At 36.8% G+C, this 19,654-nt stretch overlaps 1 protein-coding gene across 1 annotated transcript in view; it reads left to right on the top strand.

Moving 5' to 3' along the window:
* Positions 1–18,942, top strand: part of CIR1 (corepressor interacting with RBPJ, CIR1) — a 45,730-nt gene extending 26,788 nt beyond the window's left edge. The window contains exons 8-10 of the mRNA XM_060106441.1: positions 15,499–15,605; positions 16,667–16,752; positions 17,949–18,942. Of these exons, the coding sequence (XP_059962424.1) occupies positions 15,499–15,605; positions 16,667–16,752; positions 17,949–18,612 (857 nt within the window). The 3' untranslated portion in view covers positions 18,613–18,942. The remainder of the gene's footprint in view (positions 1–15,498; positions 15,606–16,666; positions 16,753–17,948) is intronic.
* The last annotated feature ends 712 nt before the right edge of the window (positions 18,943–19,654 follow it).

Here is a 19,654-nt window from a genome sequence, read left to right as displayed (position 1 = left end):
TATTTTTTTTTTTGCGGTATGCGGGCCCCTCACTGTTGTGGCCTCTCCTGTTGCGGAGCACAGGCTCTGGAATCGCAGGCTCAGTGGCCATGGCTCACGGGCCCAGCCGCTCCGCGGCATGTGGGATCCTCCCGGACCGGGGCACGAACCCATGTCCCCTGCATCGGCAGGCGGACTCTCAACCACTGCGCCACCGGGGAAGCCCCCTGCCGTTTTTTTAAACTTAATTTTAAGAATATTTGGAACTGACTCTATATGATAATATGGTAAATTTCATGTTTTTAATAAAAGTACATTTTAAATGCAAAATGGTATCACTGGATATTCTTAACATATACAAAATTTGTTTTTCTTTATAACGCCTAAGTATGAGATCCAGCCATACCACTAACAGCTAAAATGATGATTGGTACTTAATATTTCAGGTTTCTCTAACCAGTCTTGTGTACGCCAAAGGTTTTAGGGCGTTTAAACAATATGAAAATTAATAATAGCTTAAATTGAGGAAAGTATTATTTTATACTTGTTGCAAACGTTTGTTTACATATCGGTGCTCTTTTCCTTGCCTTATTTCCCCTAAGTCTTGATTTAATTTTTGTTGAAGAATATTACACTAAGCTGTAGTACTAATAGCAGTTTCCTGCAATAGTATTCCCACATGCTGCTCCTCCATCTTTCCATCAGCCTATCATGTTGGAGGAATTTTTGTTGCTTGAGAATATGTTTGGGAAATTTAACAAAATATTTGTCTGATCATAAGCTTGTACTAGAAGGACACCTAGGAACATGCTGGAGGGACTTTGTTTAGAAAGAAAGATGATAAACTCAGTTGCCCTTCTGGCACATCCCGCCCGTATCTATTACGGAGTTCTTTTATGTAACTCTTTGAAGAAGTTGAATCCTCCCAGGATAGCTACTGAGATAGCCCTACATCTGATGGCAGAATTTTTTTAAATCCTTCAACATAATTCTACAGCAGAAAAAGTATTTGTGTTACCAGAATCCCTTTAAAGCTAAACTCTTCAAATAGGTAGATATTAAAACTAATAAAGGATTGACCTCAAAATAAAAAGAAAAGTTAGGCAGGCACCATTTCTTCTCTCCTTTAATATGCAGTTGTGTGGTTTTTTGTTATTGAGTTGTATGAGCTCTTTGTGTGTTTTGAAAATTAAGCCCTTGTCAGTAGTTACTTAGCTATAAAAAAGAATGAAATAATGCCATTTGCAGCATTGTAGATGGACCTAGAGATTGTCATACTGAGTGAAGTAAGTCAGAGAAAGAGAAATGTCATATGATATCGCTTATACGCAGAAACTAAAAAGAAATGATACAAATGAACTTATTTACAAAACAGAAACAGACTTACAGACTTAGAGAACGAACATATGGTTACCAGGGAGGAAGGGTGGAGGGAAGGGATAGTTAGGGAGTTTGGGATTGACATGTATACACTGCTGTATTTAAAACGGATAACCAACCAGGACCTACTGTTATAGCACAGGGAACTCTGCTTAATGTTATGTGGCAGCCTGGATGGGAGGGGAGTTTGGGGGAGAATGGATACATGTATGTGTATGGCTGAGTCGCTCTGTGGTGTACCTGAAACTATCACAGCATTGTTAATCGGCTATACTCCAATATAAAATAAAAAGTTTTAGGGACTTCCCAGATGGTGCAGTGGATAAGAATCCACTTGCCAATGCAGGGGACATGGGTTCGAGCCCTGGTCCGGGAAGATCCCACCTGCCACAGAGCAACTAAGCCCGTGCGCCACAACTACTGAGCCTGCGCTCTAGAGCCCGCGTGCTGCAACTACTGAAGCCTGCGTGCCTAGAGCCTGTGCTCTGCAACAAGAGACGCCACCGCAGTGAGAAGCCCGCGCACCGCAACCAAGACTAGGCCCCACTCGCCGCAACCAGAGAAGGCCCGCGCGCAGCAACGAAGACCCAATGCAGCCAAAAATAAAAATTAAATTTAAAAAAATAATAACATAAAATAAGAAGTTTAAAAAAAATTGATAAATCGGGAACAACATGTTTTTAAATGCATGAGAAAACTAATTATCTAAAAAGAAATACTGACCTACTAAAGAGATTACTCAGTAAAACTTGTCAATTCATAGTGTTTCAAAGGTCAAATTGATGCTCTTGATTAGTACTTTAAATTTTGGCTATTTTAAGTGACTACAGATGGTTACTCATTTTGAACTATTTATAGGCACTATTACAATTCAGTGATTAAATTTGTTGTTAGAGTGGCTATGCCTTGAAATTCCATTAACAAATTAATTGCAATCCTGTTCTGTCAGTAAATGGCTCTGCTCTGTGTTAAAGGCATATGTAGGGCTAGTGGAGGCTACACCTCCCATAATCTCAAAGGGGTATTATGATTCCCAGATCCCAATCATAACTCTCTTTTTTTTTTTTTTTTTTTTGCGGTATGCGGGCCTCTCACTGTTGTGGCCTCCCCCGTTGCGGAGCACAGGCTCCGGACGCGCAGGCTCCGGACGCGCAGGCTCAGCGGCCATGGCTCACGGGCCCAGCCGCTCCGCGGCATATGGGATCCTCCCAGACCGGGGCACGAACCCGTATCCCCTGCATCGGCAGGTGGACTCTCAACCACTTGCGCCACCAGGGAGGCCCCATAACTCTCTTTTATATGACTCTTCCTGTTAATATCATTCCATCTACTCAAGGTCTGCCAACTTCAAGTAAAGGAAATTAACTACTGATTACCTGGGTAAAGGAGAATGAATGAAATGTAGTCTACCTAGTAAATATTAATAATTCTACCCAAATCAGACTTAAGTTAACATGAACCTTCGTCATGTTCCACTCATTTATAATGCCATATTTTTTACCTTTTTCTAAATCCTATGAGTTTGAAAGTCAAACTCAGTTTCTAGTTCTTTCCTAGAAAGTATTGATTTCTGAAATATGTAATGTATCTTATTTATCTTTGTATTCCCAGTGCTTTCCACAATGCACATGCTTAGTAAATAATAGTTTAGTGAGTGGCTGAAGAGTAAGGCTTTGCTAGCTATACTAAACATCACTGTTTATCATCTTATTCTCTGAATATATCTTATAACACAAATTTTCAATTTATATTTTTCTTATTATTTTATATTAACTAATTTTCCAAAAAAAGATTATAAGCTTGAAGGCAAAAACCAAGTTCTGCATTCTTTATTTCTCAAGTACCTAGTGAGATAAAATAAGAAGCCCTCAATAATACATATTGATTTATAAAATCACTTTCTATGTTTTATACTAGGGAAGAATAAGTTGAAATTCCCTATGCAGGGCTCTCTCCATATTTTGAGAGAGATCTAGTATAGAAATGTAGTGAAAATCTATAGTAACTCAGTCATTCAGTAATTACTGTTGACTGATTTAATATATTTTTAAGTAAAATGCACTGGTCTTAAGTGTAGATTGAGTTTGACAAAGGTATGCACCCATGTAACCAATGTTTCTGACAAATACAGAGCATAGAGCATTGCTGTCACCCTGGCATTATTGCTGTCACCCTGGTAAATACCCTTCTATCCCCTTCCAGTTGGCATCCTCCACCTACAACTACTACTCTAATTTCTAATCCCATATATTACTTTTACCTGTTCGTGAACTTCATATAAATGGAATCATACAGTATGTGTTCTTCTGTGTCTGACTTCTTTGACTCAACATATTGTTTTTGAGGTTCATGGAAGCACAGCTTTTCAAGAGTGTTCATATTCTCATAACTTCCTTAAAACATAGTGCTGACTTCTAATACTTCATGTTCATCACAACACAAGTGATTTTTCTTAGTCCTCTAGGACTATGAATTCACTTTATTATCTTTATTCACTTTATTATTTAGTGATAGTTGTATCATCAGTAAAATACCTGCATGTAAATTAAGTTGAAAATATAAGTGTAAAGACATAATCAGATATACCTCAAATATCTCTAACATTATTGATTCTGTAAGGCAAGGTTGTTTTTTATAAAGTGTTTTTCACTAGCATACAATAAGGGCAGTTTCATCTTTCCCTGCCTTTGTGTATTTTCCAGACACAGACAAAAATGAAATGTTTAATTTTTCCTTTACATTGTATGTCTTAATAGAGATCAAATTAGCTTTCTTCAGTATGAACTCAGGATAAGGGCAATAAGAAACCTTATTGTTTCCAGCCTCCACTAAGATGAACTGGCAACGTGTCAGGAAAATTCTCAGTATGGAGCAGTTTTATTACAATTCAGTACAATTGGTTCTTGCATAACCTTTAGAAAATCATACATAAAACATTCTCATCTATATAAATAAAAATCACCCACACACTTTATTAATAGCTTTGTTCACTTTTTCCCTGGGACTTGTGCTGCATGCTGTGCCCCCCTTTTCAGTCTTTTTAACTTTCTATAAGCTTTCTTTAAAGCAAAAAGGTTAGGTAATATTAGGATTCAGATACAAATGTAAGATAATTGTGATAATTCTCCCTCTTGATCACGTACTATTACTAGTGTTTCTAAGTGTCCGTTTTACATTTAGTGACAGGGAGTGGCTTTTTCACAATATATAGTCAGCTTAACCGTAAGAAAGAAGGAAGAAATAAATGTCATACTTTTCATGGAAATAAGAATCATAATTCATTTGTGATGTGTTTGGGGGTTTATTTTCAAACCCACGCATTTTTAAGGTTGTACCGCTGTTACTGTGACTACAATAAATACATGATGAAAGCAAGAACATACCAGGTTAAAGTCTCAGCCTTTTTTCCTTAGTCTAGTTCATTAGCAAAAATGTGGTTTTTTTCAGGTGTCATTTTCCTGAATCCAAACTTTAGAAAACTTTCCATTATTCCCCTAAAGTATGTGTTATAAAATCCCAAAATAATTTAATAATAAGCCTCTAGATCTAACTGCTCATTTACAGTAAATACAAGGGCCAGAAGAACATATTAAATGACATCACTACCCAGAATGGGGGAAATTCTACAGTACAAATGACCCAGTTTCTTCAACAAATGAATAGCAATAAGGGGGGAGTGGAGGAAAAGTGGCTGCATTTTTTTAGATTAAAAGAGATTTAAGATATGTGTCATTTGTACCTCAAAAGTAGAGAGGGAGAGAGAGACTTAAGAGATACATAAACCAAATGCAATGTGTGGAACTTGTTTGGATCCTAATGTGAACAAGCCAACTGTAAAAAAAAAATTTTTTTTGAGATAATTGGGGAAATCTGAATGTTGACTACTAGATTTTAAAACTGTCATTATTAATAAGTGTAACAAAGGTGTTAGGGCTTTATTTTTAAGAAATAGCCCATATTAGTGATGTATATACCAAAGTGACATCTGAAATTTTATTTAAAATACTCTATCAAAAAAGAAACAGGGCCTCCCTGGTGGCGCAGTGGTTGAGAGTCCGCCTGCCGATGCAGGGGATACGGGTTCGTACCCCGGTCTGGGAGGATCCCATATGCCGCGGAGCGGCTGGGCCCGTGAGCTATGGCCGCTGGGCCTGCGCATCCGGAGCCTGTGCTCCGCAGCGGGGGAGGCCACAGCAGTGAGAGGCCCGCGTACCACAAAAAAAAAAAAAAAAAAAAAAAAAAAAGAAAAAAAAAACCCTGGAGGTAATAAATAAAACAAGGATGGCAAAACACTGATAATTGTTGAAGCTGTGTGATGAATATATAGAACTCTTTATTCTCCCTAGGTTTGAGATTTTTTCTTTGTATCAAGTTAAAATACACACACAGAATGAGAAGGAAAATAATTAATCACCACTGTCATCACAAACAAAATGATATTCACTCTAGGAATAGAATTTTAGTCTCAGGAAGCAGTAGCTTCCTATAAATTAGTGTATTGAATTTGCGGGAAGGAGGGGAAAGTATTTCTAATACAGCCATACTTAACCTGTAACTCAGTGTCCTCTTTCCCACTGAATACCATAAAACTGTAGAAGGTAATGCTTTATTTGAAAGGAACAGTGAACTTTGGAAGGAAGATAGCTCTGTCCTTGGGAAGAGCAGATGGGCCCAGGCTAACAGTGAGACACAGGAATATCTCTGCCTTCAGCATTAGTCTCCCTCCTGTGCCATTTGTGGGATTCACCTGGGACTGCTGTCCTCTAATTGGGAAGTCGGCGACAGGGCCTTTGTCACGGCCAGCACTTTTGACTCCTATATTATTCTCTGATAAAATACCTATTTTACTACAGAACAATTTTTACCTTCTATTGCTTCGTTCTATAAAAATGAATGCTCTTAATGAATAGATTAAACCCTTTACAAACATAAATTTTTTTTTTTTTTTTTTTTTTAATTTTTTTTTTATTTTACAAATTTAATCAGTTATACATATACATATGTTCCCATATCCCCTCCCTTTTGCGTCTCCCTCCCACCCTCCCTATCCCACCCCTCCAGGCGGTCACAAAGAACCGAGCTGATCTCCCTGTGCTATGCGGCTGCTTCCCACTAGCTCTCTACCTTACATTTGGTAGTGTATATATGTCCATGCCGCTCTTTCACTTTGTCACAGCTTACCCTTCCCCCTCCCCATATCCTCAAGTCCATGCTCTAGTAGGTCTGTGTCTTTATTCCTGTCTTACCCCTATGTTCTTGATGACATTTTTTTCTTAAATTCCATATATATGTGTCAGCATACAGTATTTGTCTTTCTCTTTCTGACTTACTTCACTCTGTATGACAGACTCTAGGTCCATCCACCTCATTACAAATAGCTCAATTCCATTTCTTTTTATGGCTGAGTAATATTCCATTGTATATATGTGCCACATCTTCTTTATCCATTCATCCGATGATGGACACTTAGGTTGTTTCCATCTCCGGGCTATTGTAAATAGGGCTGCTATGAACATTTTGGTACATGTCTCTTTTTGAATTATGGTTTTCTCAGGGTATATGCCCAGTAGTGGGATTGCTGGGTCATATGGTAGATCTATTTGTAGTTTTTTAAGGAACCTCCATACTGTTCTCCATAGTGGCTGTACCAATTCACATTCCCACCAGCAGTGCAAGAGTGTTCCCTTTTTTCCACACCCTCTCCAGCATTTATTGTTTCTAGATTTTTTGATGATGGCCATTCTGACTGGTGTGAGATGATATCTCATTGTAGTTTTGATTTGCATTTCTCTAATGAGTAAAGATGTTGAGCATCCTTTCATGTGTTTGTTGGCTGTCTGTATATCTTCTGTGGAGAAATGTCTATTTAGGTCTTCTGCCCATTTTTGGATTGGGTTGTTTGTTTTTTTGCTATTGAGCTGCATGAGCTGCTTATAAATTTTGGAGATTAATCCTTTGTCAGTTGCTTCATTTGCAAATATTTTCTCCCATTCTGAGGGTTGTCTTTTGGTCTTGTTTATGGTTTCCTTTGCTGTGCAAAAGCTTTTAAGTTTCATTAGGTCCCATGTGTTTATTTTTGTCTTTATTTCCATTTCTCTAGGAGATGGGTCAGAAAGGATCTTGCTGTGATTTATGTCATAGAGTGTTCTGCCTATGTTTTCCTCTAGGAGTTTGATAGTGTCTGGCCTTACATTTAGGTCTTTAATCCATTTTGAGCTAATTTTTGTGTATGGTGTTAGGGAGTGATCTAATCTCATACTTTTACATGTCCCTGTCCAGTTTTCCCAGCACCACTTATTGAAGAGACTGTCCTTTCTCCACTGTACATTCCTGCCTCCTTTATCAAAGATAAGGTGACCATATGTCCGTGGGTTTATCTCTGGGCTTTCTATCCTGTTCCATTGATCTATCTTTCTGTTTTTGTGCCAGTACCATACTGTCTTGATTACTGTAGCTTTGTAGTATAGTCTGAAGTCAGGGAGCCTGATTCCTCCAGCTCCATTTTTTGTTCTCAAGATTGCTTTGGCTATTCGGGGTCTTTTGTGTTTCCATACAAATTGTGAAATTTTTTGTTCTAGTTCTGTGAAAAATGCCATTGGTAGTTTGATAGGTATTGCATTGAATCTGTAGATTGCTTTGGGTAGTAGAGTCATTTTCACAATGTTGATTCTTCCAATCCAAGAACATGGTACATCTCTCCATCTATTTGTATCATCTTTAATTTCTTTCATCAGTGTCTTATAATTTTCTGCATACAGGTCTTTTGTCTCCTTAGGTAGGTTTATTCCTAGATATTTTATTCTTTTTGTTGCAATGGTAAATGGGAGTGTTTCCTTGATTTCACTTTCAGATTTTTCATCATTAGTATATAGGAATGCCAGAGATTTCTGTGCATTAATTTTGTATCCTGCAACTTTACCAAATTCATTGATTAGCTCTAGTAGTTTTCTGGTAGCATCTTTAGGATTCTCTATGTATAGTATCATGTCATCTGCAAACAGTGAGAGCTTTACTTCTTCTTTTCCCATTTGGATTCCTTTTATTTCCTTTTCTTCTCTGATTGCTGTGGCTAAAACTTCCAAAACTATGTTGAATAAGAGTGGTGAGAGTGGGCAACCTTGTCTTGTTCCTGATCTTAGTGGAAATGGTTTCAGTTTTTCACCATTGAGGACGATGCTGGCTGTGGGTTTGTCATATATGGCCTTTATTATGTTGAGGAAAGTTCCCTCTATGCCTACTTTCTGCAGGGTTTTTATCATAAATGGGTGTTGAATTTTGTCAAAAGCTTTCTCTGCATCTATTGAGATGATCATATGGTTTTTCTCCTTCAACTTGTTAATATGGTGTATCACATTGATTGATTTGCGTATATTGAAGAATCCTTGCATTCCTGGAATAAACCCCACTTGATCATGGTGTATGATCCTTTTAATGTGCTGTTGGATTCTGTTTGCTAGTATTTTGTTGAGGATTTTTGCATCTATGTTCATCAGTGATATTGGCCTGTAGTTTTCTTTCTTTGTGACATCCTTGTCTGGCTTTGGTATCAAGGTGATGGTGGCCTCGTAGAATGAGTTTGGGAGTGTTCCTCCCTCTGCTATATTTTGGAAGAGTTTGAGAAGGATAGGTGTTAGCTCTTCTCTAAATGCTTGATAGAATTCGCCTGTGAAGCCATCTGGTCCTGGGCTTTTGTTTGTTGGAAGATTTTTAATCACAGTTTCAATTTCAGTGCTTGTGATTGGTCTATTCATATTTTCTATTTCTTCCTGAGTCAGTCTTGGCAGGTTGTGCATTTCTAAGAATTTGTCCATTTCTTCCAGGTTGTCCATTTTATTGGCATAGAGTTGCTTATAGTAATCTCTCATGATCTTTTGTATTTCTGCAGTGTCAGTTGTTACTTCTCCTTTTTCATTTCTAATTCTATTGATTTGAGTCTTCTCCCTTTTTTTCTTGATGAGTCTGGCTAATGGTTTATCAATTTTGTTTATCTTCTCAAAGAACCAGCTTTTAGTTTTATTGATCTTTGCTATCGTTTCCTTCATTTCTTTTTCATTTATTTCTGATCTGATTTTTATGATTTCTTTCCTTCTGCTAACTTTGGGATGTTTTTGTTCTTCTTTCTCTAATTGCTTTAGGTGCAAGGTTAGGTTGTTTATTCGAGATATTTCCTGTTTCTTAAGGTGTGATTGTATTGCCATAAACTTCCCTCTTAGAACTGCTTTTGCTGCATCCCATAGGTTTTGGGTCGTCGTGTCTCCATTGTCATTTGTTTCTAGGTATTTTTTAATTTCCTCTTTGATTTCTTCAGTGATCACTTCGTTATTAAGTAGTGTATTGTTTAGCTTCCATGTGTTTGTATGTTTTACAGCTTTTTTCCTGTAATTGATATCTAGTCTCATAGCATTGTGGTCGGAAAAGATACTTGATACAATTTCAATTTTCTTAAATTTACCAAGGCTTGATTTGTGACCCAAGATATGATCTATCCTGGAGAATGTTCCATGAGCACTTGAGAAAAATGTGTATTCTGTTGTTTTTGGATGGAATGTCCTATAAATATCAATTAAGTCCATCTTGTTTAATGTATCATTTAAAGCTTGTGTTTCCTTATTTATTTTCATTTTGGATGACCTGTCCATTGGTGAAAGTGGGGTGTTAAAGTCCCCTACTATGATTGTGTTACTGTCGATTTCTCCTTTTATGGCTGTTAATATTTCCCTTATGTATTGAGGTGCTCCTATGTTTGGTGCATAAATATTTACAATTGTTATATCTTCTTCTTGGATTGATCCCTTGATCATTATGTAGTGTCCTTCTTTGTCTCTTCTAGTAGTCTTTATTTTAAAGTCTATTTTGTCTGATATGAGAATTGCTACTCCAGCTTTCTTTTGGTTTCCATTTGCATGGAATATCTTTTTCCATCCCCTTACTTTCAGTCTGTATGTATCTCTAGGTCTGAAGTGGGTCTCTTGTAGACAGCATATATATGGGTCTTGTTTTGTATCCATTCAGCCAGTCTGTGTCTTTTGGTGGGAGCATTTAGTCCATTTACATTTAAGGTAATTATTGATATGTATGTTCCTATTCCCATTTTCTTAATTGTTTTGGGTTCGTTATTGTAGTTCTTTTCCTTCTGTTGTGTTTCTTGCCTAGAGAAGTTCCTTTAGCATTTGTTGTAAAGCTGGTTTGGTGGTGCTGAACTCTCTCAGCTTTTGCTTGTCTGTAAACGTTTTAATTTCTCCATCAAATCTGAATGAGATCCTTGCTGGGTAGAGTAATCTTGGTTGCAGGTTTTTCTCCTTCATCACTTTAAGTATGTCCTGCCACTCCCTTCTGGCTTGTAGAGTTTCTGCTGAGAGATCAGCTGTTATCCTGATGGGGATTCCCTTGTGTGTTATTTGTTGTTTTTGCCTTGCTGCTTTTAATATGATTTCTTTGTGTTTAATTTTTGACAGTTTGATTAATATGTGTCTTGGTGTATTTCTCCTTGGATTTATTCTGTATGGGACTCTCTGTGCCTCCTGGACTTGATTAACTATTTCCTTTCCCATATTAGGGAAGTTTTCAACTATAATCTCTTCAAATATTTTCTCAGTCCCTTTCTTTTTCTCTTCTTCTTCTGGAACCCCTATAATTCGAATGTTGGTGCGTTTAATGTTGTCCCAGAGGTCTCTGAGACTGTCCTCTGTTCTTTTCATTCTTTTTTCTTTATTTTGCTGTGCAGCAGTTATTTCCACTATTTTATCTTCCACCTCACTTATCCGTTCTTCTGCCTCAGTTATTCTGCTATTGATCCCATCTAGAGTATTTTTTATTTCATTTATTGTGTTTTTAATCGATGCTTGATTCGTCTTTAGTTCTTCTAGGTCCTTGTTAACTGTTTCTTGCATTTTGTCTATTCTATTTCCAAGATTTTGGATCATCTTTACCATCATTATTCTGAATTCTTTTTCAGATAGACTGCCTATTACCTCTTCATTTGTTAGGTCTGGTGGGTTTTTATCTTGCTCCTTCTCCTGCTGTGTGTTTTTCTGTCTTCTCATTTTGCTTATGTTACTGTGTTTGGGGTCTCCTCTTTGCAGGCTGCAGGTTCGTAGTTCCCGTTGTTTTTGGTGTCTGTCCCCAGTGGCTAAGGTTGGTTTAGTGGGTTGTGTAGGCTTCTTGGTGGAGGGGACTACTGCCTGTGTTCTGGTGGATGAGGCTGGATCTTGTCTTTCTGGTGGGCAGGTCCACGTCTGGTGGTGTGTTTTGGGGTGTTTGCGGACTTTTTATGATTTGAGGCAGCCTCTCTGCTAATGGGTGGTGTTGTGTTCCTGTCTTGCTAGTTGTTTGGCATAGGGTGTCCAGCACTGTAGCTTGCTGGTCGTTGAGTGAAGCTGGGTGCTGGTGTTGAGATGGAGATCTCTGGAAGATTTTCGCCGTTTGATATTATGTGGAGCTGGGAGGTCTCTTGTGGACCAGTGTCCTGAAGTTCGCTCTCCCACCTCAGAGGCACAGCACTGACTCCTGGCTCCTCAATTTGGGATGATTTGTTGTCTATTCATGTATTCCACAGATGCAGGGTACATGAAGTTGATTGTGGAGCTTTAATCCGCTGCTTCTGAGGCTGCTGGGAGAGGTTTCCCTTTCTCTTCTTTGTTCTCACAGCTCCTGGGTCTCAGCTTTGGATTTGGCCCCGCCTCTGCGTGTAGGTCGCCGGAGGGCGTCTGTTCTTCGCTCAGACAGGACAGGGTTAAAGGAGCAGCTTCTTCGGGGACTCTGGCTCACTCAGGCCGGGCGGGAGGGAGGGGCACGGGAGGGGCACGGAGTGCGGGGCGTGCCTTTTGGGAGGTCTGGGGTCTTCTGCCAGCGTTCAGTAGTTGTTCTGTAGGAGTTGTTGCACGTGTAGCTGTATTTCTGGTGTATCTGTGGGGAGGAAGGTGATCTCCGCGTCCTACAAACATAATTTTGTATGCCATAATTTGCCTTCTGAGAATTAATTTTTTCTGTGACATTGACTTCATGTTTTTTTCTAGTAGAAAATAGTCTGGGTCTAATAAGGGCATAGAACTGAATACCACAGTCACAATTAGTATTTTGGTGCTTACCCACATCACAGCAAAGAAAGTTTGCAAAATTAATGAATGTTGAAAACAGTTTCTTCAGTGGACCAACTTTTCTAAGTTGGAACACTGGTTTTCAAGCTATGGAGGCTTAACCCAGCCTGACTGAAGTGATCTAGAAAGGAGCCTTCACAAATCTACATTTTAAAACAAACGCCCTTTTTCTGAGTTCTCTAGAATCATACTTCCATAACAAATTTAAGAGCAAACCAAACCTTCCTGAACCCCAGCTCCATCTGTAATTTAAATTATAAAGGCATCCAAAAAAAGTAGTCATTTTGCATTTGAACATATTGTAAAATCTGTCTTCAACATACCTATATAATCTATTCATATTATATAAATTAAATTTTGAGTTCTCAGAGAGCTGGAGTCATTTCTGTCAGGTTAACTCTACATAGCCACTATCACAGTAACATGAAAGTATTAAGATACCTTGCTGAACATATCTTAATTAAACCTGACTTGTCATATCTTTCTGGAAGTTTTGATGATAGAAGGAGAAAGTTTAAGTACAAAAAGAAGTGAGTAAGACTGGATTTTGAAAAATGTTACTATTAAGAGCATTTTTTGTGAAAAATATATAATAATCACAAAAGTTTTATAGCTATTGACAAAAATAATAGTTACTATTTGTTAGGTACTTCACTAAACATTGTTTAGAGTCTTACAGTGTGGAAGTATATGCTAAGCATATGTACTACAAAATTTCAGTTGAGATTTTGGAGAAATACAAATGATGGAAGAGTAATGTTTGTTTTACCATCTGAATAATCTCTGTCAGCCTGGGGAAGGAGAGATCATTTTCTTGAAGTAGTTGGAAGTACTGTAATGAAAAATTTTAAAGCATGTTTTCTAAAGCATTTTATTAAAATTACCCATCTTTTGATGAAAACTGATGAAATCAGTACCCTTTCATCATAATGGCCAAGCTCTTTAGCCCTTTACTGGAGTGGTTTTTATCCTAATTCTTAGCATGTTTGCTTTCTGAATTCATTGAACATCTAAAAAAGTTGTTGACAAGGAAATGTAGTTTTGACACTTCAGGAAAGACATTTTCTACTTTATAAAATTAGGTTCCTACATGTGAAATTTGAGAAGCCACCAAAGTGAAACACTCTATAATTAATTTAAAGCTATTAATTGTATTAGCACTTCAATGCCATTTAGAGGCACTCCATACTAATATTTAAAGTTCAATTTTTGGGATTTCCCTGGTGGCACAGTGGTTAAGAATCCGCCTGCCAGTTCAAGGGACACAGGTTTGATCCCTGGTCCAGGAAGATCCCACATGCCGTGGAGTGACTTAGCCTGTGTGCCACAACTACTGAGCCTGCGCTCTAGAGCCTGCGTGCCACAACTACTGAAGCCCGCATGCCTAGAGCCCATTCTCTGCAACAAGAGAAGCCACCGCAATGAGAAGCCCGCGCACCACAACGAAGAGTAGCCCCTGCTCGCCACAACTAGAGAAAGCCCGCACGCAGCAACAAAGACCCAATGCAGCCAAAAATAAATAAAATAAACGAATTTATAAAATTCAGTTTTTTACTTAACGTCTTATTATCAGTATTATCAACCAAATTGAATAATTTTTCTAGAAGTCATTGAAGTAATCCACAGGAAATTAAATTAATTGTATAAAAGAAAAAACAAACCAAAAATCCAGTATTGTTTTAAAATGAAATATTAATATCAATGAAATAAAGATGGTGCTTTATGATGTTTTTGTTTTGTTTTCAATTAAATAAGGCTTTTTCCCCCCAGTAAATTAAAGCATCACATTATTAATACTTCCCATACACCAGTAATAGGCAGTTTTTTCTAATTATCTCCCTAATACCTATAGCCAGCTTTCAGTTGTTTTTGGTAATATGAGTAGAATGGTAAAGCCCAGAGTCCAATAAAAGTTATTAACCTACACCTGAACTTGTCTGACCAAACTTTTTACCAAAGATGCTATTGGCAAGAGAACAGATTTGAATTATATTGCCTATTGCCTTTTGTTTTTTTATGGTAACATGTAAGTGAGCATGCAAAATAAGTAGTAAAAGACCAATAAATCAGGGAAAAGGTAAAGAAATTAGATGACGTATTTAATCAACAAACTAGAGTATCAGTTTCTGAATGTTTCTCTATCCCCCACCCTCCCTTATGAATTCCTTGTTGGCAGGAACTGTCGTATTCTTCCCTGTATTCCAGATACGTTGCCCAGTACAGTTCTTTTAAGCCAGTGTAATGATTTAGGCCAGAAACTAAAAAGCTTACATGAAATGTTGTCATTATTTGCTACTTGCAGGGAAAACAAAATGAAACTGGAATATACAAAAGAAGGAGGAAAGAATCTTACCTATCTTATGTAAACATAATAATGTTTGAGGGAAGGGTGCAGATGTTTAAAATTTTTTATTTTTAATTATATCTATGTTTAGTCCATATTATTTGTCTTTAGAGCATATTATGTGACCAAAAACAAGCTCACTTTTCAAAAAGTTTGGGGATTTTGTAAAAGTGGAAACAACAGCTTGTAGAAAATATAACACATACACACCTATAGCTAGCCTAAAATTGCTTGTCACCAACCCCAAACTAATGACTAGAAGTTTCAAACTCTGAAAATGTATATATGCAAGATTAACTAAAGTACTTGATCGTTACCGATAGCATATGTGTATCTTTCAAATTGAATTCTTACTGAGAGAATAACTATTAAAAGTTTAATTGCAGTCTTTTATCACTTTGCTTTGATTTTATACTAAAAACTACCAAGCAGATAACACTTAAGTGTATCTTTTTCAATATGACAAAGTTACATAAGAGAATCCCCTAGCACGTAAGAAAAATGCAATTATTTTCTATTCTGAATCTCCAGACTGCTGTTTTAGAAAATCATATCTGATTATTTGCTCAGCAGAAGATTATTGAGTTGATTTAGCTGTGATTTTACTTAACAAAGCTTCAGCTCCATTCCTACTGTGGAGTCCGAAAAAGGTAGAGAGAGATATAAATGATACATTCAAACTGTGATTTTTGTGAACAGGACCATCGATGCACCCCTCGGAGCTAATAGCGGAGATGAGAAACAGTGGGTTTGCACTGAAACGAAACGTACTGGGGAGAAACTTGACCGCAAATGATCCATCACAGGTAATGATCTTTTTATCAGTAAGCTGAAAATGTCTATAAATCTAAATATGATTGCTTGTGAATTGCTACTTAATGTTTTCCAATATGTATATATCCATAGGAAGGCAACATAGAGCAAAGAAAATGCCTAAAACGTATTTTGATTTTGCTTATTATTTTAACCTAAATGAGAAATTGTTTTTAAACCTATATTTTAATAAACAAACCTGCTCCTCTGGGTTTATGTAGATAAAATATCTAACTGATCTGGTGATAAGGTTGTTACTTTTTCCTTCCTGCTAACTTACCCATGAAGTGACACTAAACAGAACCAATGGGAAGAAGTGTATTAAAAGCAAACCCCTAAAAAATATGGAAAATATTTTCAACAGTTACTTGCTTAAAGTGTACATAGATCCAGAAAATGGTTGAGTTTAAAGGGTTAAATGCAGATGTTCTAATACAAACCATTTATTTCATTTAATGAGGAAACTGGAGCCCACAGAAGTTAAGTGATTTCCCTGAGATCATGTGGCTTTTTAGAGACAGAGCTGAGACTAAAACCCAGACTCCCACTGGCGTAAACTCGTGCTGCTCTGAAAGAGTCACATTCCTTCTCAAACATTGCTAGGGATTGTACGTATAACGTATATATCATGTATTTGTACTGTTTAATATATTTGATAATGTACTACTGAATTTGTAAAGGCAAAAATTGTGGATGTTTTGACCTTCCCCTAAAGTTCATGATCTTCCTGGTTTTTACGTTCCATAAAATTAAAAAGAAAATTGAGAGAGTAGAAGCCATGCTATAAACATTTTGTCTATGCTTCTCTGTCGTCCTCTCCTGATAAAGTTTGTTAATGGTGGCAAAGCAGTCATCTTAACCTCTTAGGGCATTATGATCCTCCTTGGCAGGTAGACTACAAAAATTTTTTAATTCCACTTTCCAATCCAAAATGTCATACTCATTTACAGTATGTCCCTAATATAAAACTTCTTATTTGTAAATGTTTCCTTTCCTGTCTGATAACTAACTTGTCTTGTAATCTGGCAATTTAATGATGTCTTTGTTGACTTAGGAATATGTTGCAAGTGAGGGTGAAGAAGATCCAGAAGTCGAATTTTTAAAGTCACTAACAACCAAACAAAAACAGAAACTTCTCAGGTGATTAAAAAGTGTCTGTTTAATGAATTCAACTACATTTTTTCTTATGTTTCATCTTAGTGTCATATTCAACTCTGATCCTAAGTTTAAGGTACTTAAACCATGTATCACATTCATTTATTGATTTATTCTTCAGCTATAGTAGTACAATTTTATCTTTCTTTCAGTAATATGAAAATGAATGTAAGATTATATACTCAGTTTATACCGCAAAGTCACTGCACTTTTCAGAACATTTAATTTGGAAATAGATTTATTTGTAGCTTTTAGTTTTCATAGATTTGTATATATCTTTGCATACGGTTTGTTCTTAGAAAATTGTGGGCCATGTATTACTCTTCTTACATTTTGTACAATTTTATGAGGAATGCCGAAAAATGCTTAAATTTAAAGTCAGTATGAATCGTGTTAAGCATTAAAGGATCCAGAAATGTCTGCTGAGTCCAATAGAGGGAGCTCATGATGTTGCAATATGTGGAGTTTTGAGAATGGCTGGACAGAATCCAGTGAAGACATTTTTATTTCAGAGTAACTCAAACATATCATATAAACAAGTTACTCTTCTGAGAATGTGAAATACTCTTTAGAAATTCAGAATGCCATAATAGAATTGTCCTAATTATTTATTTATAAGTCTAAACAATTGTTGAAAACTAATATGTGATTATTTTATGTAACTAAATTAGAATATTAAAAAAATGTAAAATGTATTATACTTATTCAGACTTTCTGGAGAAAATGCCCTTGAAATTTGATAGTGTAATGTTGATGAGTATTTCCATATTTAAAATAGTACATACATAAAATTAATGTTTCATCTGATTAGAGCTTTATATTTCAGTTTGCAGTTGGTCCAGCTAATGTTACAAACTTTTCTTTATGCCAGGATGACCATTTATTTAGGGTACTATATAATATCAAATTCTAATTCAGTAAGAATTTTTTTAATAGTCATTACTATTGAGGAAAGTATACTGAGACAGTTAATGCATTTTTTAATTTAAACTTATAGTATATGTGACTTGAATAATTTACAGGGAAGAAAATGATTTGTCATTTAATAAAAGTAAAGAATGTATTTGTATTTGAATACCACTTTTATAGCTTCTAAGAAACTATATTGTCTATTCAAAATTTTATATTTGTCGGTGAAAGGACTGTTTTTACGTAGCCTGTCACTTTTTTCCCAATAACAGGAAATTGGATCGACTTGAGAAGAAAAAAAAGAAAAAGAGAAAAGATAGCAAAAAGAAAAAGCTTCAGAAGAGCAGAAGTAAACACAAAAAACATAAAAACAAATCCTCCTCCTCTTCCTCCTGTGGTGGCACTTCAGAAAGCAGCAGTGAGAGTGACAACAAAGAAAAAAAAATACAGAAGAAGAAAAGAAAGAAAAACAAGCATTCAGGGAATTACAACAGTGGTTCTGAAGAGACGGACAAGTCTAAGAAGAGAAAAGTTGATGAAGAACGTTCTAGCAGTCACAGTAACAAGGAAAAGCCTAGGTTTTTAAAACAAGAGAATTCTGGGGAGAAGAGCAAATGGAGGCATTCTGATTCTGACAGAAAGCCCAGAAGCCATAACCAGAGTCCAGAGGAGAGAGGATCTGGAAGAAATGAGAGAGGCAGCAGGAGCCAGAGCAGGGATGAGAGGAGTAGGAGAAGCCGAAGCAGAAGTCATGGAGGTTACAAGCCAAGAGAAACAAGAAGACGGCCACGGCGAAGCCCCAGTGAAGAGTGGGACAGAAGAAATGACGCCAGAAGCCATGACACAGATAGATACAGAGGAGGGAAAATGCACAGAGCATTATCAGGAGACAGGCACACTAGAGTGATGCAAAGAGAATGTAGAAGTAGAGAATAGAGACTTGTATGTGACAATTACCTGGAAATAAAAATATCTCCACTTTCTTTTTGAATACCTTTAGCAAGGGCTAAATTATGTACTATTGTCTTTCTAATAAAAAAGCTCTATTTTAATTTTTCATCTCTGTAAACTGTTATATCAACTACAAAACTACATGAATCCCATAAGAATGAACTTGGCAAATATTTGTAAGTGATCTGTTTTGGGGCTGTAAAAATATTTTCTGTTCATTAATATTTCTTGTGCCCTATACTAAAACAAAAACCCCATGTAACTGCGTGACATTTTCTTTATTCTGAAACATCATTAAAAGAATGACAGACAGTACATTGAATGGGTATATATATTTTTTTCAATTCAAATTTATTACTTTTAAGATTTGAATTTACTTGAAGCCAAGTGTAATCATTATAGGAATTCACTGCTATGAATTAAGTAATGGATTGGTCAGTATTTAAGACTTTAAATTCCCTTCAGGTGTTTTGCTCTAGGGTCAGAAGCTATTTACATTTGGATGATTTATTAATTTTCTGTGCTGCCATAACAAATAACCTCAGTCTTAACCGAATACAGTTCTGGAGATCAGAAATCTGAAATGGGTCTCACTGGGCTAAAATCAAGGTGTCAGCAGGTTTGGTTCTGGAGGCTCTAGAGAAAGTCTGTTTGCCTGTTGCAGCTTCTAGAGGCCGCCTGCATTCCTTGGCTCCTGGCCCCTTCTTCCATCTCAAAGCTAACAAAGTCAAGTTCTCACATCTAATCACTCTGACACTTTCACATTCTGCATTGTTTTCCACTCTTTGGGACCCTTGTGATTACATTGGGCCCACCAGGAGAATCTCTCTATTTCAAAATCAACTGATTAGCAACCTTAATTCTATCTGCAACCTTAATTGCCCTGTGCCATGTAACCTAACATCTTCACAGGTTCCAGGGATTGGGATTGCTATGTCATTAAGGGACCATTATTCTACCTAGGACAGATGGCCCTTCTACTACTGACATTCAGCTATTACAGATTTTACTTCTAAAGGTGAAGCAT

Source organism: Mesoplodon densirostris, chromosome 8, assembly GCF_025265405.1.
Source record: "Mesoplodon densirostris isolate mMesDen1 chromosome 8, mMesDen1 primary haplotype, whole genome shotgun sequence".
In the NCBI taxonomy this organism is placed as follows: Eukaryota; Metazoa; Chordata; class Mammalia; order Artiodactyla; family Ziphiidae; genus Mesoplodon; species Mesoplodon densirostris.
Note: the sequence above shows the minus strand (reverse complement) of the source record. Positions and strands in the feature narration are given on the sequence as shown.